The sequence below is a fragment of the Myxine glutinosa genome, chromosome 9 (assembly GCF_964187855.1).
Source record: "Myxine glutinosa chromosome 9, kmMyxGlut1.1, whole genome shotgun sequence".
NCBI lineage: Eukaryota > Metazoa > Chordata > Myxini > Myxiniformes > Myxinidae > Myxine > Myxine glutinosa.
Genome location: NC_136269.1, coordinates 18,745,221 through 18,770,462, shown reverse-complemented (window position 1 = coordinate 18,770,462; position 25,242 = coordinate 18,745,221). Strand labels below are relative to the sequence as shown.

The 25,242-nt window shown below is 47.3% G+C and overlaps 1 protein-coding gene across 1 annotated transcript in view; it reads right to left on the bottom strand.

Moving 5' to 3' along the window:
* Positions 1-25,242, bottom strand: part of CFAP61 (cilia and flagella associated protein 61) — a 258,248-nt gene that overhangs the window by 199,171 nt on the left and 33,835 nt on the right. Inside the window, exons 5-7 of the mRNA XM_078785078.1 lie at positions 19,496-19,622; positions 19,222-19,354; positions 12,850-12,994 (exon numbers count right to left, since the gene is read on the bottom strand). Of these exons, the coding sequence (XP_078641204.1) occupies positions 12,850-12,994; positions 19,222-19,354; positions 19,496-19,622 (405 nt within the window). The remainder of the gene's footprint in view (positions 1-12,849; positions 12,995-19,221; positions 19,355-19,495; positions 19,623-25,242) is intronic.

The window sequence follows — 25,242 nt, the reverse complement described above, 5'->3', positions numbered from 1 at the left end:
ACCACAGAAAGGGAGGGTCTGCCTCCAGGGTTCCGGCCACTTGCGTATGGGAGAATCAGAATGCGCCTACACTCTCCCCGGGAAGCTGGGACAAGGGAGCTCGGGGATTACATTACGAATAGTACTGCAAGATAAACACAACCACAACATAACGGCTATAACATTCTCTAGGGGGGTTAGTAGGATTAATGGGGTGGTAAAGGGACTCCAGTGCTTATCCACCCACCTGGTCCCACCCCATGGGACAATGTTTATATGCGGCGACAAGGCTTACCCCTATTTACCAAATAATTGGGGGGGCACATGTTATCTGGGTTCAGTCCTTCCTGACGTTGAGATACTGGATGAGCTAGACCCAAAGTCCTTGGACAGGCGTTATAAGAGGTCAGTCATAAACGAAGATGGAACCACTAAACTACACGGGAGTCTATGGGAAAAGGTGTTTGGTTTCTTCTTCCCAGGAGCGGGCACAGTCATGGATAGTTTCCGGATAGATAAATTGGCTTTGGCCCTAGAAAAGGTGGCAAACGACACCGCTACGGCTCATGACATACTATTGGACACGGTGATTCACATGCGTACAATGGTGATGCAGAATCGGGTGGCTTTGGACATGCTCTTGGCAGAGAAAGGAGGGGTATGCGGAATTATAGAGGGAAAATGTTGCACTTACATACCCGATCCATCTGAAGGAGTGTCAGCCGCAATAGTGAGACTAAGGGAAACTAGCCACGCCCTGACGATCGATCGGATCGCGCGCGAAAATTCTTATACATTTAGCTGGCTCACTGACTGGTTCCAGGGATGGACGGGCACCATAGTGAAGTGGTTATTGACCGCACTGGCTGTGATAATCGGGGTAGTAATTTGGGGGGCACTAATGAAATCTCTAGTCCTCCTCTGTATGAGAAAGTATTTTACAGGATGGAAAGTGAAAAAGCCGCCGACAACGACTATGGTTCTGACCACAGAGGCCGTCGACCTGAACGGGTCCTTCAACAAGGCAGACGTGACCGGCGCTCCAGAAAATTGCATTGAATTTTGTGACGACTGTGATACTTGTGTGGATCCCATGTGGGAACTGGCTGCTGCCTGTAACGGTGTATGTGATGACTGTGATACTTGTGCTATAAACCCCTTGCGTGTACTGGCTAACGCTGCTTATGTATTACAAGCTGACAGCTGCACGCCCCCTTCCGACCCAACTATGGATCTGATTGCGACACTGGGTCTGGCGGTTGAGGGACCCGACGCGGATGTCCTAGACCCGCAAGCCGACCAGGCGCCCATGGGAGACTTTGACATAAAGGAAGTCCCTCTCTTTTCTTCAAATGTTTCGGATCTCTTTGATCCAAATGTTTCGGATCTCTTTGATCCACATGTTGCGGATCTCTTTGCTTCAAGTGATTCGGATTCGGATTTTTACGCTCTGTACCCTGACCAGGAAATTGAGACACAAGATACTGACGACATTTTGTATTCCCCAGAACAGCAACACGTGAGGGACCTCATGGGCATGACCGTTGATTAACTTCGAAGATCTGCAAGGACTGCGTCTGCAAAGGGTGGGGGGAGCCAGTTCCGCAGGGGAAGTGATGCACCCTCTGGCGGAGCAGAACCTCATCTGGACCAGACGTCTTCGTTGTGGATCCGAAACGTTAATGAACTTTCATGTTTTGAGCCCTCAGGCTCCAAGCACGCACCACACGACACGTTCCCCAAATGCAGGGGCGAGGCGCTATGGGCGCACGGTATGCCCTTGGGAGATACCCGCATTACACGATGGTCTTTCAATAAAGCCCGATGTGGCACGTTGTCTCTTGAGATACTTTGTCTCGACGAGACAAGAGGAAGGAATGTCAGGTCTCAGATTTGTTACTGCTTAATGCTCAATTATAAATGCCGGTTGACTGACGTATTACCACGTAAGCTATGTTATAAAATGCTGTTCTATAATGTTATTTCATGAGTTAATAAAATGTATTCGAACCTTAGGTAGGCTGCTTGAATCATAGACATAAATCCTTTGATAAATTGCCAAAAACATTAACTGTTTTGTTTAATGACAGTGACGCCTGAGTTACAATGAGGTTTTTGCTTCGCTTTCATTTAAAATGAGGAAAGGCTCGCTTCAGTCGTGTTGGACAAATTGTATACGTGTGCACTTTCGAGGCTAGATAAGGCCGGTCGTAAAATCCCTATCATGATTCTCAGACGGCGCCTCGAGCCGCGGGCAGGAGAACGCTCACATGCGCGTGATTTTGCGTAACACTAGCAGAATGTTTAGGTTGCAGACATAAAACCTATCATGAACCATATATATTTTGTATTAATCACAGCGACGCTCGACTCTGTATAAACATGCTCTGAATTACTCATTTTGAACAAACCCATATACTTTATGGGTTTGTCGAAGCCAAGAATGCACCCTCCCTTTAATGAGTTATATTTTCTGCCTCGTCGGAGTTTTGAAATCACATCTGGTCCGAATGATAAGGTGCGTGCTGCACTCCCCCGAATGACAGAGCGGATAACGGTGGGGGCTAGGAATGACGGGGAGGGACTCTCGCCAGTCGCTTTGTTCTCTCGGAGATTTTCTGATAATCGTATTCATATATAAATGAATGAGAATCAATGTGTTTTCAGGAAGGCTTGACTTGGCATGTTCTTGCTGTAGCTTGCTGTAGATGTCTGTCTCCTCCGGATCCGTATAAAGTGTTATTTTAATAAAGGTCTCGTCATTCTCAAGCCTGTTGGTGGAACTCTACTTCGATTAGAAAAGGTGGTTTCTGACAGACACACACTTGTTTCGGGCTTTGTGAAAGGAAATGAGATTTCCTTCCGTTGGATTTGCTTTCCAGGAGACGAAGGCAAGTTGTTTCTGGGCAACAGCCTCACCACAAGATTCCGTGTACCATGGACGGGAGGAAGGGTATGACAACTGAAGACGAGATGGGATAAATCTGTGCATGAGAGAGAGCAATTTACTTTGGAAGAATTCCCAGGATGAGTTGATGTCAGAGGTGGTAGAGATGGGAGACCAGTCCAGATGATTGATGGCTGCTTGAAGACCGTGCCAGTTGGCCTGAGTGAAATGCCAGACTCGTCGACGCTGAGCAGGCTCCCTGAGGATGGTCAGAGAGATGTCCACTTTAACAAGGACATGATCAGATGTTCCGATCGGAGCAGAAGAAGAGCAGCAGACATTTTCAGGGAAGTTAGTCATAACCAAGTCCAGAAGAGAAGATGTTCCGTTGACTGAGATCCGGGTCGGGAAATTGACAGATTGTGTCAGTCCCAGTGAGTCGCAGAAGTCCTTTGCTGAGGAGCCATGGCTGGTGAGAGAGGTACCCACACCCAGCCAACCGGCATGATGACAGTTGAAATCACCACATATGAGGAAGAGAGAGTTGGGATGAGTAGATAGAAGTTGGTCCATATCATCAGACAGCGAGATGTAGATGGAGTCATCACTGTTTGGTGGACGGTACAACACACATATGAACAAGAGGTGGGAGCGAAGGGGAAGCCGTAGCCAGAGGTATTCCTGGGGGTGAGGTGGAGAGAGTGCAGTGCAGGGCGAGTGAGGAAGAGAGTTTTTGATAAAGATAGCAACCCCGCCTCCAGGACGAGGCTCAGGTCTATCATACCGGAGGAGGGAGTAGCCCGGGAGAGATACTATGGAATCAGAGACATCATAAAGGAGGAAAGTTTCTGTTAAGCAGATCACGTCTGGTTTGACAGAAGCAACCTGTATGGAGAGATCGGTTAAGTTTGAACGAAGGCCCCGGATGTTTGAGGTCCATACCGTTAATGAAGAGGAAGGGGGAGCATCAGATACAGAACAGGGGGGAGGAGGGGTAGGGTAAGATGTGGAAGAGGTGGAAGAGGTAGGGAGAGCTGTTGAAGGTGTGTCAGAGATTTCAGAATAGCTCGGAGAAAGGGAAGGATGGGGCGGACAAAAGGTTTGATGGTGATTGGGTGAGCCACAATGAGGTGTTATTTGAGGAGGGGGAAGAGCGAGGCAGAAGGTTGGGGGAGATGGAGGTGAGAGTTTGAAGGGGGAAGAAGCGGGGAGGACGCTTTGAGGAGGGGGAGTGAGCGGGGGGAAATTGAGAAGCAATGAGGGTGGGGAGATTTGAAGGGGAGGGGTGAGGGGGGAGTTTGGGAGGGAAGGGACAAGGGGAGGGATTTGAAAGGGATGGGATATGGGGGAGATTTGGAGGGGAGGGGTGAGGCAGGAGTCTAGGAGGGGAGGGGCGAGGGGGCGTCTTGGCGGGGAGGGGTGAGGGGGTAGTTTAGGAGGGAGGGGGCAAGGGGGGAGATTTGAAAGGGATGGGTGATGGGGAAGATTTGGAGGGGAGGGGTGATGGGGAAGATTTGGAGGGGAGGGGTTATGGGGAAGATTTGGAGGGGATGGGTGAGATTGGATTTTTGAAAGTGTACGATTTATGGGAAACGAACATTTATTGCAAAATGAGTTTCTTGTGACCTTCGAGTTAAAAATACGTTTAAGGACGCTGGATGGAGGATGGAGTGCAGGAGAGTTTAGGGAATGTAGAACAAAGGCACTATAGGAGATGGATATTTTTTTTGGGATGAATTGATTTGGTGAGCAAGTCGAAAGCAGCCTTTTAAAGAAGAAGAAGAAAAAGGTGTTATAAAATATGACGGAATACATAACTTGAGGGGAAAGTGTAAACATTGAAGGTTAATGAGTGAAAACTATCTGGGGAAATGGGGGAGAAACACGTGGTCGAAGAACGAACGAATGAATAAGAATGAATAAACGAATGAGAACAGAGAAGGAAATGTTTTTTTTTTTGTTTTTTTTTGAGTTGAGATTTACACAAGGAAGTAGGCTATGGGTGAAAAGCCTGGGAATACAGAGAACGAAAGTTATTGGATCACAAACGACGGACCACTGAGAGAAAAACAAAGCCTCAAGGTTGTACAGTGCACACTGTACAAGGCCTTGCTCGCGACACGGCAAACAGACGATCAATTTATGAAAGATAAACACCGAGAAACAACCAAAGTTGCACACAATAACTTCACACACCGAAAGATAAATACAGTTTCGACAAAATACAATTGTGAACAGACTTAACTTCGAAAAACGTGGAGACCGTGTGGAGCTTCGAAAATCCCTGCCGCCGAAAATCCCTGCTTTCTCCGAAAAACCCATCTGGAAAACCCTCCAATCCACTTTCTCAACAATCCTCTCAAAGAAGTTATGTCACTCATGCTTTTGGGTCTCACTATCTGCCATGATCTTTCCTGGGAAAACCACATTTCCATGTTAGCCTCCAAAGGCAGTCTGGGTATCCTCCGTCGTGTGATGTCCTTTCTCAGCACACCTGAGCTCCTCACCACATAGAAAGCTTTCATCCGCAGCTTGATGGAATACTGCTCTCCCCTCTGGGCTGTACCCGGTGTGTACCCCGGTTTAGAATAGGTGCACAGTATCCCTGCGCATCGTAAGAGGCGACCAAGGGTTGGCGTCAGGAAGGGCATCCGGCCATAAAAGCATTGCCTCAAACAGGGAACCTTGATTGTCATGGGGCCCGCAAGGCTAATCACCGCTATGCGGGGAAAAATGGCCTTAAAACCATCATTCATTCATTCATTCATTCCTCTGGGCTGGTGCCCCTGCCTCACACCTAGCTCGGCGTCACGCTGTGGAATCCAAGGCTTTTATAATCATTGGTATCTCCCGCAATGAAGCTGATTCTGAGGCCTTTCACTGCCTCACCACAGGCAAGTTGGTGGTCTTTCGGTCTTCTACTGACTCTTATCTGGCCTTGCACCCCCCTGCTCTGTCTGTGCTGTGTCCCCCAAATATCCCTGCAGGATGCACAAGATCTGCCAGCAACCCTCTTCTGGTGAAACTGCCAAAATCAAGACTCTCTGCTCACCTTCACTCTTCCATTCCTCTTTTCTCCCGCTTCTGGAACAAACTCCCTCACTCCTTTCAATCCCACTCCTCCCTCCAGGTCCTTAAAACAGCTGTTCACCACCATCTCTTATCTTCCACCAGACAAAAGCTTGATCTTTTCTACATCCGTTAATACACCCCAAATCGACCTCCTTCAAATTCCGATTTCTTTCCTGAAATTCCCTGTGGGGTCCATCTTGTTTATCCCGTGTACCCTGCCCCAGCCCTCTCCCTTCCGCAGATCTCTCGATGTGCCTGTCATCTACTGGTGTTGTGCTTCACTTTCTCTCCCCCTCTTGTCTGCCACTCCCTTTATTATATTGAAGGAGCTGGGGCTCCCACGTCGATCGGAAGAATGGACGCGACAAAAAGCTGGAATTCATCCGAGTTGCTTTAATCAAACCAAACACTCAGGCACTCTGAAAAGCCCGTTTATCGGGCAGCAATATATATACATATTATCCCGGAGCGTTTGCCCAGGAAAGGCGAGAGGGGGCGTGGCCCAGCGTCCTGGCTGCGGCCTGGCAAGTTGAGGGCGAGCCTGCCCGGGCATGCCCGGGCATGCCCCGGCGTCCCGACCGAGGCCTGGCAAGTTGAGCGCGGGCCTGCCCGGGCGTCCTGGACGAGCCCGGCATGGTGATTGCTCCGCGTCCTTGATAGGTGCAAGGCGATTGTGAAAACCCAGCGGTAGCCGCTACACACGTCCCCCCAGAATCGACTTGCACCGGCAGGGTCAATTTGAGGGGGTTCCTGATGACCCGGCCGAAGCGACCCCTGGCGGGTCGTGGGAGGGGGTCCGGTGTCTTGGTGGGCGGTCGAGTGGGGGGGCACCGTGGACGGGGGGCGGCCTCGCTGCGGCGGAAGGGCCACCCGTGGTGGGTGGTCGACGTCCACGTGCGCCGGCTTGAGGCGGTCCACCGCAATCCGGTCCGACCTGCCGCCGATGTCGATGACGAACGACTTGTCGTCCCGTCGCAGCACCCGGAAGGGCCCGTCGTACGGCGGCCGGAGTGGCCCCCGATGTGCGTCGTGACGCACAAAAACATACTCCGCTGTGTGAAGTGCTGGGGGGACGTAGGACTGGGGCTCACCGTGGTGGGATGTTGGCACGGGGGCAAACCGTCGGGCGGCCTCCTGGAGGTCCGAGCGCTGGTGAGCTGCGGACCAGGGACTGGTAGCGTCGGGCACGAATTCGCCCGGGACGCGTAGCGCCTGGCCATAGACAAGCTCGGCGGTGGATGCCTGGAGGTCCTCCTTGGGGGCCGTGCGGAGGCCCAAAAGGACCCACGGCAGCCGGTCGGCCCAACCGCCGTCTTGAAGGCCGGCCATGAGCGCGGCCTTCATGGAGCGGTGGAATCGCTCACACAACCCGTTTGCTTGGGGGTGGTAGGCCGTAGTACGGTGGAGCTTGACCCCCAGGTTGCGGGCGACCGCGCCCCACAGCTCGGAGGTGAACTGTGGTCCGCGGTCTGACGAGATGTCCGCCGGTGCGCCGAAGCGGGCGCCCCAGGTGGCGATGAAAGCCTGCGCCACGTCGGCGGTGGTGGTAGAGACGAGGGGAACGGCCTCCGGCCACCTGGTGGTCCTGTCCACCATGGTGAGCAGGTGTGTGAACCCCTGTGACGGGGGGAGGGGGCCCACCAGATCCACGTTGACGTGGTCGAAACGTCGTTCGGGCACGGTGAAAGGTGCCAGCGGGGCCTGGGTGTGTCGGTGGACCTTGGCCCGTTGGCAGGCCGTGCAGGTGCTGGTCCAATCGCGGACGTCCCGACGAAGGCCGTGCCAGACGAATCGCGCCGACACCAGCTTCTGGGAAGCTTTCCGGCCCGGGTGGGAAAGGCCGTGGAGGGAGGCGAAGATGCGGCGTTGCCAGGTGACGGGCACGATGGGGCGAGGCTGGCCTTGGGAGACGTCGCAGAGCAGGACAGTGTCCGCGAAGGGGATGTCGGCCAGGCGGAGGCCCGTGTCCGCCACCCGGAGGGCTTGCACCGTGGTGTCGGTGGTTTGGTCCGCCGCCATAAGCGCAAAGTCCACGCCCAGGTGGACCGCGTTCGCGCTGGCCCGGGAAAGACAGTCGGCCACGGCGTTGTTTTTGCCGGCGACGTGCCGGATGTCCGTGGTAAACTCCGACACGGCGGAGAGGTGGCGCTGTTGGCGGGCCGACCACGGCTCCGTGACCTTGGCCATGGCGTAAACCAACGGCTTGTGGTCGACGAACGCCGTGAAAGGTCGGCCCTCCAGGAGGTGGCGGAAATGGCGGACGGCCAGGTGTAGACCGAGGAGCTCCCGGTCAAACGTGCTGTATTTGAGCTCGTTCGGCCGGAGCTGCCGGCTGAAAAAAGCGAGTGGCTGCCAAACCCCGTTCACCCATTGCTCATGTACGGCGCCCACCGCGTAGTCGGAGGCATCCGTGGTGAGGGCGATGGGAGCGTTGAGCACCGGGTGAGCGAGCAGTGTTGCGTCGGCGAGGGCCCGCTTTGAGCTTTGGAAGGCCGCATCCATTGCTGCGGACCAGGCGATGTCGTGCTTGGCCGGCTTGCCCCGGAGGGCTTCGTAGAGGGGCCGCATGAGTTGAGCAGCGCGGGGCACGAAGCGGTGATAAAAATTCACCATTCCCAGGAATTCCTGCAGGGCCTTTATGGTGCGGGGACGCGGGAACGTGGTGATGGCCTCGACCTTGGTTGGCAGCGGCACGGCCCCGTTCTTGGTGATGTGGTGGCCCAAAAAATCAACGGCCGTCGTGCCGAAGTGGCATTTGGCCGGGTTGACGATGAGGCCGTGCTCGCTGAGGCGCCCGAACAGTGTTCGGAGGTGGAGGAGGTGCTCGGCCCGGGACGTGCTGGCGACGAGGATGTCGTCCAAGTAAACGAAAAGGAACGGCAGGTCACGCAGCACGCCGTCCATCAAGCGCTGGAATGCCTGAGCCGCGTTCTTGAGACCAAACGGCATCCGCAAGAATTCGAATAAGCCGAACGGCGTGATGACTGCCGTTTTAGGGATGTCGGCCGCCCTGACAGGTACCTGGTGATATCCCCGTATGAGATCAATTTTCGAAAAAATGACCCGTCCCGCCAGACGGGTGGAGAAGTCTTGGATATGCGTGATCGGGTACCTGTCGGGGGTGGTAGCGTCATTGAGACGGCGGTAGTCGCCACACGGGCGCCATCCACCCCCCGGCTTTGGCACGATGTGCAGTGGCGAGGCCCACGCGCTATCGGAGTGCCGCACGATGCCGAGGTGCTCCAACGCGTCGAATTCGGCCTTCGCCACGGCGAGCTTGGCTGGGTCGAGGCGGCGGGCCCTGGCGTAGACCGGCGGGCCCGTGGTTGGTATGTGGTGCTCGATCCCATGCCGTACTGCGACGGCCGAAAACGTCGGCCGCGTGAGGGCCGGGAACTCCGTGAGCAGGCGAGCAAACTCGTTCGCCGCCGGGACGGCGCATGCCAGCTCGGTCGGCGCGGAGCTGCTCAATGTGCATACCAGGGAGCTGAAGGTTTCGGCGTTGATTAAACGACGCCGTTGGACGTCCACCAGCAGTCCGTGTGTGCAGAGGAAGTCGGCGCCTAGCAGAGCCATGGGCACGTTTGCGGTTACAAACGTCCAAGCAAAGCGTTGGCCGCCGAAGCAGAGGGTGACGTTGCGCGGGCCGAAGGTGCGGATGGTCGATCCGTTGGCCGCAACCAAGGAGGGGCCGCAAACCGCGGATTGCCTGTCCTGGTCAGAGGCGGGTATGACGCTCAGTTGGGCGCCGGTGTCGCACAGGAAGCGCCGTCCGGACGCTTTATCCGTGATGAACAGTAAGTTGCCCGTGTGGCCGGCGCTCATGGCTGGTAATGAACGCCGGCCCGGCCGTTTCCCGGCCTGCCGAAGGTGCACGGGGGTCGGCATGTCCGGGCCTTCTGTCCGAACCTGGCATGATAGTAACACCACGCTTGGTCAGGTGGAGGCCCCGGTCGTCGTGCTGGAGGTGGTCGGCTCGGTGTAGCGGCCGCCAATTGCGTCGGCAGTTCGGTCGTCGACCGTGCCGGGTGCTCGGGCGCCATGGGTGTTGCGTCGGACGGTGGTGGGTCCCATGTCGCCGCTGCGATGCGCTGTCCTGCGGCGGAGATCTTGTCGGCTTCTCTGGCAAGGGCCCGGGGATCTGTGATCGTCGTGCTTGCCAGAGCGAGGCGTACCGGGTTAGGCAGCTGACGGAGGAACAGCTCCCGGAACAGGAATGCCGGAGAGTGCTCGCCGAGCAGTGAAAGCATGTAGTCCTTTATTTCCGACGGGCGCGTGTCGCCGAGCTCGGGCAGGTCGAGCAGGCGCCGTGCGCGTTCTGCCGATGGGAGGGCGAAAGCGTCGAGGAGAAGCTTCTTAATCGCGCCGTATTTGTCAGCAGCTGGCGGGCTCTCGAGGAGGCTCAGGGCGCGGGCCGCGGTGGCCGAACCGAGCGCTGTTACCACATGGTGGAAGCGGGTGTCATCGGCCGTGATGCCTCGCAGGGCAAACAGGGAATCCGCCTGTGCGAACCAAACCGCCGCGTGAGCCTCCCAGAAGGTAGGCAGTTTAAGGGCGACTGCCGTGTCCATGTCGGTAGGTCACCAATGAAGGAGCTGGGGCTCCCACGTCGATCGGAAGAATGGACGCGACAAAAAGCTGGAATTCATCCGAGTTGCTTTAATCAAACCAAACACTCAGGCACTCTGAAAAGCCCGTTTATCGGGCAGCAATATATATACATATTATCCCGGAGCGTTTGCCCAGGAAAGGCGAGAGGGGGCGTGGCCCAGCGTCCTGGCTGCGGCCTGGCAAGTTGAGGGCGAGCCTGGCATGCCCGGGCGTCCCGACCGAGGCCTGGCAAGTTGAGCGCGGGCCTGCCCGGGCGTCCTGGACGAGCCCGGCATGGTGATCGCTCCGCGTCCTTGATAGGTGCAAGGCGATTGTGAAAACCCAGCGGTAGCCGCTACAATATGTTATATGTGTTTGCTCTTACACGATCCTTGAGTATAGAAAAAAAAAGTTGTGAGAAACAACAAAGAAAACAACAACACAGAAAGACATGACAGTATCTGCAGAGTAATCCATGGCACATCTGTAAACATTTAAACATGGCATTTAAACATTTCAATCTAAACATTTAAACTGGTCCCAGAACAATAATGGAAACAGAAGGCAAATTCGATCCTTGAAAATGAACCCATCGTGCTCACGCATGACAAGATGACCCCATCCATTGTGCACATCGCAGGCGGAGCATTGCGTCCGGACATAGTGCTCAAACAAAAAAAAGAAAAGACGGCATTGTTGATTGAGATTTGCATATCACAACACTGAATTCAACCACAGATTATTTGAGGTTAACTTTGGCCAAAATGTCAACATAGGCCAAAGGTCAACAAATTAGGTCGTATTTCTAAAATCCTAAATTTTCATCCGATCGACTTGAAATTTATAGAGGATTGGCATATGAGGTCAATTAATTACCTCAGCCACCAAAGGTGGATGGAGGTTGTGTTTTCACCCTGGTCTGTCTGTTTGTTTGTTACTTGGCCAAAAAAAATATTTTTGGACAATTATGTTGATCACTCCGGTTTGTGTGTTTGTGTGTTTTTTGTCTGTCCGCTCACTTATACTTGCCAATAGGTCACAATTTTAAACCGATCTTCACGAAACTTCACTAAATGGTAGAGTTTGTGGTCCTACAAAATCCTATATATTTTTGAGATCAAAAGGTCAAAAGGTCGACCACTTTTTATCAAATTTCTAAAATCCTCAATTTTCATCCGATTGACTTGAAAACTGAATAGGATTTGCATATCAGCTTACTGAAACCAATCACCAACTATATGGGAGGTCAACTTAGGCCAAAAGGTCAACATAGGCCTATGGTCAACCACTTTTCCCAAATTTGTAAAATTGACAATTTTCATCCGATTAACTTAATTTGAAGAAGATTTGCATATCAAGTCACATAATTCAGCCACCAATTATTTGTGAGGTCAAAAGGATGCTCTACCGAGTGCCATGCTACTTTGTTCTGTTTTGCCAAGTGTCGCTCTATGAGTGATTTTTCATCTGTTTGTCTGTGAACAAGATATCTCAAAAGGTTGTAGACGGATTCGGACGAAATTTGGCAGAGAGGTAGTGTATGTGACAAGGACGAAATGTTTACATTTTGGTGAAGATCTGGATCCGGATCCGGCTAGTAGAATTTTTAAAGTGATTCTTCGCCATTGGGAGAAAGGGCCAAAAACGTTATATAGCAGGATATCTCAAAATGTTGTGGACGGATTTGGACGAAACTTGGTGGACCGGTTGGGTGTCCGACAAGGAAGATTTGGTTCGATTTTGGTGAAGATCTTTTAACCAGAAATTTTTTTGAGGTCAAGTTTGCCCAAAGGTCAACAACTTATTTGAGGGATTTCGCAAGTATCGAACTATGCACGCCATATTTCTTGTTTTATTTATTTGTTTGACGTGATCGGAAGTGAAGTGATATTGCGAGCGGAATGTAGCCTTTGGTGAGGGAAAGCTCAAGACATCATACAGCCTTGCATATTGTTCTAATACCCCCAATGAATTAGGGTTATTTGGAGAACAAATTAATGAATATAATGAAAAACTGAAAACCAAAATGGACGAAAATAATGAAAAACTCGAAAGCAGAGTGATACCTTGCATGTTAGGTCGAGGTGCTGTGAATATGTATATGCTGCATATTTACAGTGCCTATAGAAAGTCTTCACCCCCTTTCAAGGTGTATCAGTCAGTCTGAGTGTCATTGCTTTCGAGTGGAAAGCAAGGGAAACAATTGCGTTTTTAAAATTGATCCTACTTTCCATCGAATACAGGTTTTGGGTAATACTCGAATGGGTCTGTGGGTTTTCAGAAACAAAACGGATCAAACTCATGGAATGCGGGTCACTTGCCCTCTTTGTGCACGTTAGGCTCACAGACGTCCTCGGGGTGAAGCTTGCACAGGCCGTGGAAGGAATCCAGGTGAAAACATTTGCTCAATAATTCCACATTCACCTCCTGGTGAACGCCCATGAATCCCACGACCGAGCCATTGACCTGCGCACCACACCAGCACGCGAACAACAACCGTTTGACCTGGTTGGGACCGGCCATCGACCAGACATCCATCAAAAAGACTTATTGAATCCTCACAATGTTGAAGATGGCATTGTTTTTGTAGATCAAGTAACACAAGGAAATGCAAGAATGGATTCAGGAGGAGGCCATTTGGCCCATCAAACCTGTGCTACATCAACACCACATTTATTCACCCTCAGAGTAAATCAACTTAAGTTCACTTGGGGCAGGAGTGTTGGGGTGGAGGAGTGGGGATGAGAGGAGTAGGGCAAGCATAGACATCATTGCAATGTTTTGTACACATATCTATCTATATCTATCTATAATTCCAGTAATCTCTGTGTGTTTGTTTGTTTGTACGTTTGTTTGTCTGTGACCGCTGTTTCTCGACAACCACGGGTCCGATATACTTTAAACTTGCCAGGTATATTGCTGGGGACCCGAGGATGTGCCTTTTCAAGGTTTCATATTAATCGGACAATTACTTACCGAGCTATGTCCAAAAAACGATTCAACCAATCAGAGAGCAGCGAGCTATCGCGTGTGCCGAACGTGGCGAACACACTCTGCCTCGGATGGCACATTTGAGAGCGTATTCATTTATTTCACGTTTGCAAACTATGTTGGCGCTATGTTGGCGTTAAACTATGTTTTAAAACTAATAAAAACCATTTCATGTAAATAGAGGGGGGGGGGGGGGGATTGTCACTGTACTCGCAAGCCGTTCGCCGTTCGCTTTGGCGTTGCGAATGGTCCAAAACATTTCATGGACCAAACCATTTCATGTAAATAGAGGGGGGGGATATAATTTTAGATATATATATAGTACGGGCATGCCCTAGTATGTATAATACTACTATGGGTACCCGGCGTTGCCCATGCTGTTCTATTCCTGTTGGCATTTTGAATAAATCAAATTGTTTTTTTTTCTATTTTTGTGGGGCCTAAACACTTCCCTGTATTTTTATCACTATAAAGTGGTTTTTTTTTTCATTCAAAAAAGTCAAAACTTAATTTTCAAACTTTTCAAAAATATTTCCCCTAAAACACTCCCTGGCACTCACTGATGAACCTCTAAAAGTTTCATGAAGATCCGTTTGGCCATCTCTGAGAAAAATGGCGACACAGACAGACAGACGGACATCTGTTATAGTATAGATGACAAAAATAATGATGAAAAATTATAAAATGGGATTTCTTGTTTTTTTATTCCTTGATTTTTTGTTTTTTTTGTTATTGGGACTTCCCAGGGTGGGGTTGGGGGCAAACAAAGCTGCAGAGCGAGGAATGACCAAACACAGACAGAACACCCACCCCATGATGAGACCCTCTCGAAGACAACACCATCATGACACATGTACACAGACAATCACCCATCCATACCCAGCTACCTACCAGTCGTGCCAGTATCCATGTCTCCCTCCATCCCCAATGTTACTATGATACCTATCTTAAATAAAAAGCCAGCTACTGTTTCTGCTGCCACTATCTTTCCATGGATACTCACTGATGAACCTCTAAAAGTTTCACGAAGATGCCAAAAATACAATTCCTGATACCTGCTCTGAGAAATAGGTTAGGATCAACCATCAGCCAGGTACAGTACATTTAGAGGAGCTTTCTACTATTGAAGAAGAAAGTCAAAAGTAATAAATTGTTTCATTGCTTGAGTAGAGGAAGTTCAATTCCTGTGTTTTACAAATTTCTGACAAAGTTGATTTGATAAATATCCATCAATCTTTGTTGCTGTCGAGACATTATCCCGATTTTATTGTGCCTTCCAATCTCACATTGATGCACATGACGATTCATCATATCCTGTTCATCCTGTTCATCATATCCTGTTCCGTAAGCTAAACGCTCTTTCACCTGCCTCATTCTCATCGACCCTCTCTGAAAAAATGTCCACTTCTCCCTTCGTTGACTTCCACACCCCTTCTGACCTCACTGACTACTACAACCACACTCTCTCCTCCTGCCTTGACCAACTTGCGCCTATAAAAACCAAAACAGTTTCTTTCACCCATTCTGCTCCCTGGTTTACCCCTGAACTCCGCCTGATGAAAACTCGTGCTCGCCAACTTGAAAGACTCCGCAATAAAACAGGTCTCACAGTTCACTCCCAGGCCTACAAGGACCACCTACAACACTATAAAGATGCCCTCTCCCGCGCCCGCTCCGCCTACTACTCTCAAATTATCCACTCTGGCTCCGGAAACCCAAAAGCACTCTTCTCTACAATAAACAAACTCCTCAGCCCCCTGAACACCACCACCCAGTCATTCACAATAGACAACTGCATCTCCTTCCTTTCATTCTTCCAACGCAAAATTGAAAACATCTACAACAGCTTGACCACCGCCGCACCCGCTCCCCCTCAAACCACCTGCCCCCCCTTATCCTGCCATCCCCTGTCTCAATTCTCCCCAGTCTCCCCTACTGACCTCTCTGAACTCCTCATCGGAATGAAAACTGCCACCTGCACTCTTGACCCCATCCCCTCCAGCTTTGTCAAGGCCTCCCTTCCTGCTCTCTCTCCACTTATCATTGCAACAATAAACTCCTCCCTGTCTACAGGCATCGTCCCACCATCCCTCAAAATTGCTGCTGTTACCCCCATTCTGAAAAAACCTGGACTAAACCCTGACACCCTAAATAACTTCAGACCCATCTCCAACCTACCCTTTCTGTCAAAGGTTTTGGAACGCGCTGTAGCCACTCAACTCAAACATCACCTCTCTGCCAATAACCTGTATGAAACATTCCAATCCGGATTCCGCTCCAACCACAGTACTGAAACTGCTCTCCTCAAAATCACCAACGACCTTCTCCTCTCCTCTGACGCTGGCAACCTCAACATTCTCATCCTCCTCGACCTCAGCGCCGCCTTTGACACCATCGATCACACCATCCTCCTCACCCGACTTGAAACCACCTTTAACATTACCGGCACTGCCCTCTCTTGGATTAAATCATACCTCTCTGACAGACGTCAGTTCATCTCCATCAATAACTGCAAATCCCCCACTGCTCCCCTCCCCCAAGGTGTCCCCCAAGGTTCAGTTCTTGGCCCCCTCCTCTTCATCCTTTACCTGTCCCCCCTCGGTCACTTAATCCGCCGTCATGGTCTCCAATTCCACTGCTTCGCCGATGACATCCAGCTTTTCATCTCCACCAAGTCCATCTCCACCGCCACCCACTCTATCCTGACAAACTGCATCACTGAAATAAAATCCTGGCTTCAAATCAACCACCTCAAACTTAACTGTGATAAATCTGAAATAATCATCATTGGCCCAAAAACGCTCACCAAGTCCACCCATAACTTTGCCCTCAACATCGACGGTTTCCCAGTATCCACCTCCCCTCACATCCGGAATCTTGGCATCATCTTTGACCAAACCCTCTCCTTCGACAAATACACTAAACAGATCACAAAGACAGCCTTCTTTCACCTGAAAAACATCGCCCGTCTCCGTCCATCCCTCTCCTCCGTGGCTGCAGAAACCCTCATCCACGCCTTCATCACTTCCCGTCTGGACTACTGCAATAGCCTCCTTTATGGTTCACCCTCAACAATCACCAATAAACTCCAATACATTCAGAACTCCGCTGCCCGTCTACTCACCCATTCCCGGACCCGTGATCACATCACCCCCGTCCTTTACAAGCTTCACTGGCTCCCCATCTCCCAGAGAATCCAGTACAAAATCCTCCTCTTGACCTACAAAGCCCTCCATAACCTGGCCCTATCCTACCTGGCTGACCTCCTCTCCAGACACACTCCCACCCGCAACCTCCGCTCTGCTGGTACCAACCTCCTGACCCCCCCCATCCGGACCAAATTTAGATCCTGGGGGGACAGGGCCTTCTCCATCGCTGCTCCCACCCTCTGGAACTCGCTACCTCACACCATCAGAGACTCCTCCTCACTCACCACATTCAAAACATCACTCAAGACCCACCTGTTCAACACTGCATTCAACATTTAACCCACAGCATCTAACCCCTGACTATCTCCTCTCCTTCTCCCTCCTTTGTGCTTTGAATATTTCCCTATTGATTCTTCTTTTTTGCAATTGTCTTTATGTTTTGCTATGCATTATGTTTTGCACTCTGTCAAAGCGTCTTTGGGCTTCCTGAAAAGCGCTATATAAAATAAATGCATTATTATTATTATTATTATCAATGGCAATGTTGTATTCTTTTCTGCAGCGTCTAAGGTTCATGGTTGAGCTGTCTCACACAAACTGTGCACACACATGCAGACAACACAGGACTTAACTTTTAACATGACACAAACACAGCCTCATCTTGGGGAACAAACTTCACAGTGCATTGTGAGTGCCGGTGACTGGTGCCATCCTGTGGCATCGTCTTTCACTTTACAGTCATTGCTATCATTTAAGGAGAAATCTCCCCCTGAATCCCACCCCACCCCACTCCTCTCTCTATATTCACACTCGATATTGCATTTCAAAAGGGGACAAAAACGGCCTTCAACTTCTGACAAGGCTCTAAGGCATGGGTCTTCAAAAGGCGGACCGCGGTCCAAATCCGGACCACAGGTCTGGACCGCCGAGCTAATCCTAATCCCCCATTGGCATTGTGCGAATTTACCTGCTAAATAATTCCCTAGTTACTCCCCTCTCGCGTTCTTCTATTCTATCTGCCGCTAATTATGTGTTAACAGCCTCTGATAACGTTAATCATAACGGCCATCCATTCAGACCAACTTGATAAATGATAAATGTCAGAAGGGATTAATGTGGGATTAATGTGGGATTAATGTGGGATTAACCCGGCTACCATGATGGGATATACATATATAGAGGAACATATTTTCTCGGTCATGTCTTGTTTCCATTTCATTGTGAACAGGAACTTTGCTGTCCAGATTGATTTGATTTGATTGTTTTTTTTTGTTTCTGCATTGTACTAATTTCATCAATATCTTATTCTATCAATTTGATTTAATATTACTCGTTCATCGACATTATGGTGGTAAGTATTGAGTACGTGCCCCTCTTTATGTAGGCACCCAGCTCTCATTTAGCGACTCAGCCCATGTGCACTGGCTGCGTTTCCTTTCTTGACAAGATCATGGACGAGCAAAAGAGACCACACCGCTGCTCACATGCCCATTCACAGTTTAACTTGCGGAAATTATCATATTTTGATAAAACTGTTTGTTTTATTTGTTCCCACAAATGAAGGTTGGCACATCATTATGGCATGTAGGCCGGATGGTGAAGAGGCGTGGCGACTATATGGTCCTGTTGTCGATCAATTTTATTCAGTTGTTAACTGTAATAATCCTACTTACCACCCCCTATTGCCTGAGACAAGAATGCCAGTGGGTATGGGGAGCAAATAGATAAACTTTTAAGCAATAACATTTTAAAGAGGTGGTGTCCCCAGATTGTAGCATTTATTGTCTAAAATGTCTTTGGCTGTATGGGCCGCAAGGACATGAATATTTTCTTAACCTACATCCAGATCATCTACAAACGCATGAAGCTTTTGTTAACCTACATCCAGATCATCTACAAACACATGAAGCTTTTGTTAACCTACATCCAGATCATCTACAAACACATGAAGCTTTTGTTAACCTATATCCAGATATTCTGCAAACACATGAAGGGTTTGTTAACCTATATCCAGATATTCTGCAAACACATGAAGGGGTTGTTAACCTATATCCAGATATTCTGCAAACACATGAAGGGTTTGTTAACCTATATCCAGATATTCTGCAAACACATGAAGGGTTTGGTAACCTACATCCAGATATTCTGCAAACACATGAAGGTTTTTCTAACCTACATCCAGATATTCTGCAAACACATGAACGTTTTGTTAACCTACCTCCATATCTTCTACAAGCACATGAAGGGTTTGTTAACCTCCATCCAGATATTCGACAAACACATGAAGGTTTTGTTAACCTACATCCAGATATTCGACAAACACATGAAGGTTTTGTTAACCTACATCCAGATATTCGACAAACACATGAAGGTTTTGTTACCCTACATCCAGATATTCGACAAACACATGAAGGGTTTGTTAACCTATCTCCAGAGGTTCTACAAACACATGAAGGTTTTTTTAAACATACATCAATCAAACATCAGTTAACCAAAATGTGAACGTTTGCTTCACATGAGGCCCCGTATGAGTGTTTGGCTGTTTATCCTTACCGCACCAACAGCCAGGTGGTTATCTTTGTCCTGTGCAGCAATTAGTTCTGCCAAGAAGAATTCGCCATACTCCTCCATCAGTTGCTCCTCCTGCTTTTCGAAAAGCTTTACCAAGTCATCATTGTCTTCCACCCTAAGGTACAAAACGTCCATATAAACCCCCTTTAAAAGTTTATTGCACCTTCAAGGTAACCTTCCTTGACCTGTCACTGATTCTAGTGTGTGTACAGATACGTCATGAACAGGGCAAATGACGCAAATCGCGAGATCACACCTGGCCTGGCGAATTTGCAGTTTGGGGCAGTGCCATTCACGTACGCAGACGCAGAGAGACCCCAAATAATCCTTGGAAGCTCCATCCCTCACCTCCATCGAAGTGAATAGGCTCTTCACGAAATCACCTGCTTCATAACGGCCATAGGTGAACCAGCCAGGTCAAAGGAGAAGATTTGCATGACTTGCCTGTGTATGATAAACTTTTGCATCTCTTTGTTAACAGCTGATAACAACAATCTACCATATAAAACACAATGTGTGTTTGCACAGATGTGTCTGTCCCCCTTTATCTATATAATAATAGCGTAAGGACTCGACTTTGTTATCCCTTTTACGCCGCACCCAGTGACCCGATGCCCACGGCACAAATGGATTTACGATCTACGAACCGCGCTCTTTGTTTATCACGTACAGCCATACTCGAAAAATCTGAATTAGCCGACGTTGGGGCCCAAAAGCATCCGATTAACTGCCGATACGACGCCATCTTACGACGCCATCGTATTGGCGTCTGCTGGGCGAAGGCGAAGCAAGCCGTCCGCTGATTGGACAGTCGAAGGCGACAGCAAGCCGTCCACTGAGTGGACAATCCTGAGCATGCATTTGTGCCGGTGTCGATCGCGGTGTACGCTAACCTCATCAGGTGGGTTTACCATAATTTCTACGTATACGCACTCATATCCGCACTCTTCATTCTCATCTTTCTTCCTAACTCTTACTCGGACAAGCAAATCCCCTATGCCATCCATAATGGTACACTCTATCCATACACCACATCTTCCCTTCCGTGGATGTTCCACGGGTTTCGGCTAGTCTATATAATAATAGCGTAAGGACTCGACTTTGTTATCCCTTTTACGCTGCACACAGTGACCCGATGCCCACGGCACTAATGGATTTACGATCTACGAACCGCACTCTTTGTTTATCACGTACAGCCATACTCGAAAAATCTGAATTAGCCGACGTTGGGGCCCAAAAGCATCCGATTAACTGCCGATACGACGCCATCTTACGACGCCATCGTATTGGCGTCTGCTGGGCGAAGGCGAAGCAAGCCATCCGCTGATTGGACAGGCGAAGGTGAAAGCAAGCCGTCCACTAAGTGGACAATCCAGAGCATGCATTTGTGCCAGTGTCGGCGATCATTGTTCATATATGCACTCTTCATTCTCATCTTTCTTCCTAACTCTTACTCGGACAAGCAAATCCCCTATGCCATCCATAATGGTACACTCTATCCATACACCACATCCTCCCTTCCGTGGATGTTCCACGGGTTTCGGCTAGTAAGGATGATTGCAGTAGGGTTTTAAAGGCCAATCTTTTTAACAAGACTGTGTGGTCACGACAGTCAAAACACCCAAAAGACTTTGAGGACCCAAAAGATCCCGATTATGCAATGTTCCCGAGGACATAAAAGACCCCAACGACTCCAAAGACCACAAGGACCCAAAAGACCCACAGGACCCAAAAGACCCACAATACCTAAAAGATCCAGAGGACCCAAAAGACCCCAAAGACCTAAAAAAACCCAGAGGAACCAAAATAAACAAAGGACGCAAAATACCCTGAACACACCAATGACTGAAAAGACACCGAGGATGCAAAACACCTCGAGGACCCAAAAGACCTACAGGTCCTAGAATACCCAAAAGACCCTGAGGACCCAAAAGGCCATGAAGACCCTGAAGACCCAAAAGCTAGTTCTAGTATAAAAGTAAAGCTAGTGCTCGTGAAAAAGTAAAGCTAGTACTAGTATGAAAGTAACGCTCATACTAGTATAAAAGGAAAGCTAGTGCTAGTATAAAAGTAACGCTAGTACTAGTATGAAAGTAAAGCTAGTGCGAGTATAAAGTAAAGCAAGTACGAGTATAAAAGTAAAGCTAGTGCCAGTATAGAAGTAAAGCTAGTGCTAGTATGAAAGTAAAGCGAGTACGAGTATAAAAGTAAAGCTCGTGCTAGTATAAAAGTAAAGCTCGTGCTAGTATGAAAGTAAAGCGAGTACGAGTATGAAAGTAAAGCGAGTACGAGTATAAAAGTAAAGCTAGTGCTAGTATGAAAGTAAAGCGAGTACGAGTATAAACGTAAAGCTAGTGCTAGTATGAAAGTAAAGCGAGTACGAGTATAAAAGTAAAGCTAGTACGAGTATAAAAGTAAAGCTAGTGCTAGTATGAAAGTAAAGCGAGTACGAGTATAAAAGTAAAGCTAGTACGAGTATGAAAGTAAAGCTAGTACGAGTATAAAAGTAAAGCTCGTGCTAGTATGAAAGTAAAGCGAGTACGAGTATAAAAGTAAAGCTTGTACGAGTATGAAAGTAAAGCTAGTACGAGTATAAAAGTAAAGCTCGTGCTAGTATGAAAGTAAAGCTAGTGCGAGTATAAAAGTAAAGCTCGTGCTAGTATGAAAGTAAAGCGAGTACGAGTATAAAAGTAAAGCTTGTGCTAGTATGAAAGTAAAGCGAGTACGAGTATAAAAGTAAAGCTCGTGCTCGTATGAAAGTAAAGCGAGTACGAGTATAAAAGTAAAGCTCGTGCTAGTATGAAAGTAAAGCGAGTACGAGTATAAAAGTAAAGCTAGTGTTCGTATGAAAGTAAAGCTAGTACGAGTATGAAAGTAAAGCGAGTACGAGTATAAAAGTAAAGCTCGTGTTAGTATGAAAGTAAAGCGAGTACGAGTATAAAAGTAAAGCTAGTGTTCGTATGAAAGTAAAGCTAGTACGAGTATGAAAGTAAAGCGAGTACGAGTATAAAAGTAAAGCTCGTGCTAGTATGAAAGTAAAGCGAGTACGAGTATAAAAGTAAAGCTAGTGTTCGTATGAAAGTAAAGCTCGTGCTAGTATGAAAGTAAAGCGAGTACGAGTATAAAAGTAAAGCTAGTGTTCGTATGAAAGTAAAGCTAGTACGAGTATGAAAGTAAAGCGAGTACGAGTATAAAAGTAAAGCTCGTGCTAGTATGAAAGTAAAGCGAGTACGAGTATAAAAGTAAAGCTAGTGTTCGTATGAAAGTAAAGCTAGTACGAGTATGAAAGTAAAGCTAGTACGAGTATAAAACTAAAGCTAGTGTTCGTATGAAAGTAAAGCTTGTACTAATATAAAAGTAAAGCCAGTGCTAGTATAGATGTAACGCTCGTGCTTATATAAAAGTAAAGCTAGTGCCAGTATAGAAGTAAAGCTAGTACTAGTATAAAAGTAAAGCTAGTGCCAGTATAGAAGTAAAGCTAGTACTAGTATAAAAGTAAAGCTTGTACTACTATAAAAGTAAAGCTAGTGCTAGTATAGAAGTAAATCTCGTGCTCATCTATCTATAATTCCAGTAATCTCTGTGTGTTTGTTTGTTTGTACGTTTGTACGTTTGTTTGTCTGTGACCGCTGTTTCTCGACAACCACGGGTCCGATATACTTTTAACTTGCCAGGTATATTGCTGGGGACCCGAGGATGTGCCTTTTCAAGGTTTCATATTAATCGGACAATTACTTACCGAGCTATGTCCAAAAAACGATTCAACCAATCAGAGAGCAGCGAGCTATCGCGTGTGCCGAACGTGGCGAACACACTCTGCCTCGGATGGCACATTTGAGAGCGTATTCATTTATTTCACGTTTGCAAACTATGTTGCCGCTATGTTGGCGTTAAACTATGTTTTAAAACTAATAAAAACCATTTCATCTAAATAGAGGGGGGGGGGGGGGGGATTGTCACTGTACTCGCAAGCCGTTCGCCGTTCGCTTTGGCGTTGCGAATGGACCAACACATTTCATGGACCAAACCATTTCATGTAAAGCGTTCGCCGTTCGCTTTGGCGTTGCGAATCCACCAAAACATTTCATGCACCAAACCATTTCATGTAAATAGAGGGGGGGATATAATTTTAGATATAGATATAGTACGGGCATGCCCTAGTATAAAAGTAAAGCTAGTACTAATATAAAAGTAAAGCCAGTGCTAGTATAGAAGTAAATCTCGTGCTCGTATAAAAGTAAAGCTTATACTAATATAAAAGTAAAGCTAGTGCTAGTATGAAAGTAAATCTCGTGCTCGTATAAAAGTAAAGCTTGTACTAATATAAAAGTAAAGCTAGTGCTAGTATAGAAGTAAATCTCGTGCTCGTATAAAAGTAAAGCTTGTACTAATATAAAAGTAAAGCCAGTGCTAGTATAGAAGTAACGCTCGTGCTCATATAAAAGTAAAGCTAGTGCCAGTATAGAAGTAAAGCTAGTACTAGTATAAAAGTAAAGCTAGTGCCAGTATAGAAGTAAAGCTTGTACTAGTATAAAAGTAAAGCTAGTGCTAGTATGAAAGTAAAGCTTGTACTAATATAAAAGTAAAGCTAGTGCTAGTATAGAAGTAAATCTCGTGCTCGTATAAAAGTAAAGCTTGTACTAATATAAAAGTAAAGCCAGTGCTAGTATAGAAGTAACGCTCGTGCTCATATAAAGTAAAGCTAGTGCCAGTATAGAAATAAAGCTAGTACTAGTATAAAAGTAAAGCTAGTGCCAGTATAGAAGTAAAGCTAGTACTAGTATAAAAGTAAAGCTAGTGCCAGTATAGAAGTAAAGCTTGTACTAGTATAAAAGTAAAGCTAGTGCCAGTATAAAAGTAAAGCTTGTACTAGTATAAAAGTAAAGCTAGTGCCAGTATAGAAGTAAAGCTAGTACTAGTATAAAAGTAAAGCTAGTGCCAGTATAGAAGTAAAGCTTGTACTAGTATAAAAGTAAATCTCGTGCTCGTATAAAAGTAAAGCTTGTACTAATATAAAAGTAAAGCCAGTGCTAGTATAGAAGTAACGCTCGTGCTCATATAAAAGTAAAGCTAGTGCCAGTATAGAAGTAAAGCTAGTACTAGTATAAAAGTAAAGCTAGTGCCAGCATAGAAGTAAAGCTTGTACTAGTATAAAAGTAAAGCTAGTGCTAGTATGAAAGTAAAGCTTGTACTAATATAAAAGTAAAGCTAGTGCTAGTATAGAAGTAAATCTCGTGCTCGTATAAAAGTAAAGCTTGTACTAATATAAAAGTAAAGCCAGTGCTAGTATAGAAGTAACGCTCGTGCTCATGTAAAGTAAAGCTAGTGCCAGTATAGAAATAAAGCTAGTACTAGTATAAAAGTAAAGCTAGTGCCAGTATAGAAGTAAAGCTAGTACTAGTATAAAAGTAAAGCTAGTGCCAGTATAGAAGTAAAGCTTGTACTAGTATAAAAGTAAAGCTAGTGCTAGTATAGAAGTAAAGCCAGTGCTAGTATAGAAGTAAAGCTAGTACTAGTATAGAAGTAAAGCTAGTACTAGTATAAAAGTAAAGCTTGTACTAATATAAAAGTAAAGCCAGTGCTTGTATAGAAGTAACGCTCGTGCTCATATAAAAGTAAAGCTAGTGCCAGTATAGAAGTAAAGCTAGTACTAGTATAAAAGTAAAGCTAGTGCCAGTATAGAAGTAAAGCTAGTACTAGTATAGAAGCAAAGCTAGTACTAGTATAGAAGTAAAGCTAGTACTAATATAGAAGTAAAGCTAGTACTAATATAAAAGTAAAGCCAGTACTAATATAAAAGTAAAGCCAGTGCTTGTATAGAAGTAACGCTCGTGCTCATATAAAAGTAAAGCTAGTACTAGTATAAAAGTAAAGCTAGTGCCAGTATAGAAGTAAAGCTAGTACTAGTATGAAAGTAAAGCTTGTACTAATATAAAAGTAAAGCCAGTGCTTGTATAGAAGTAACGCTCGTGCTCATATAAAAGTAAAGCTAGTGCCAGTATA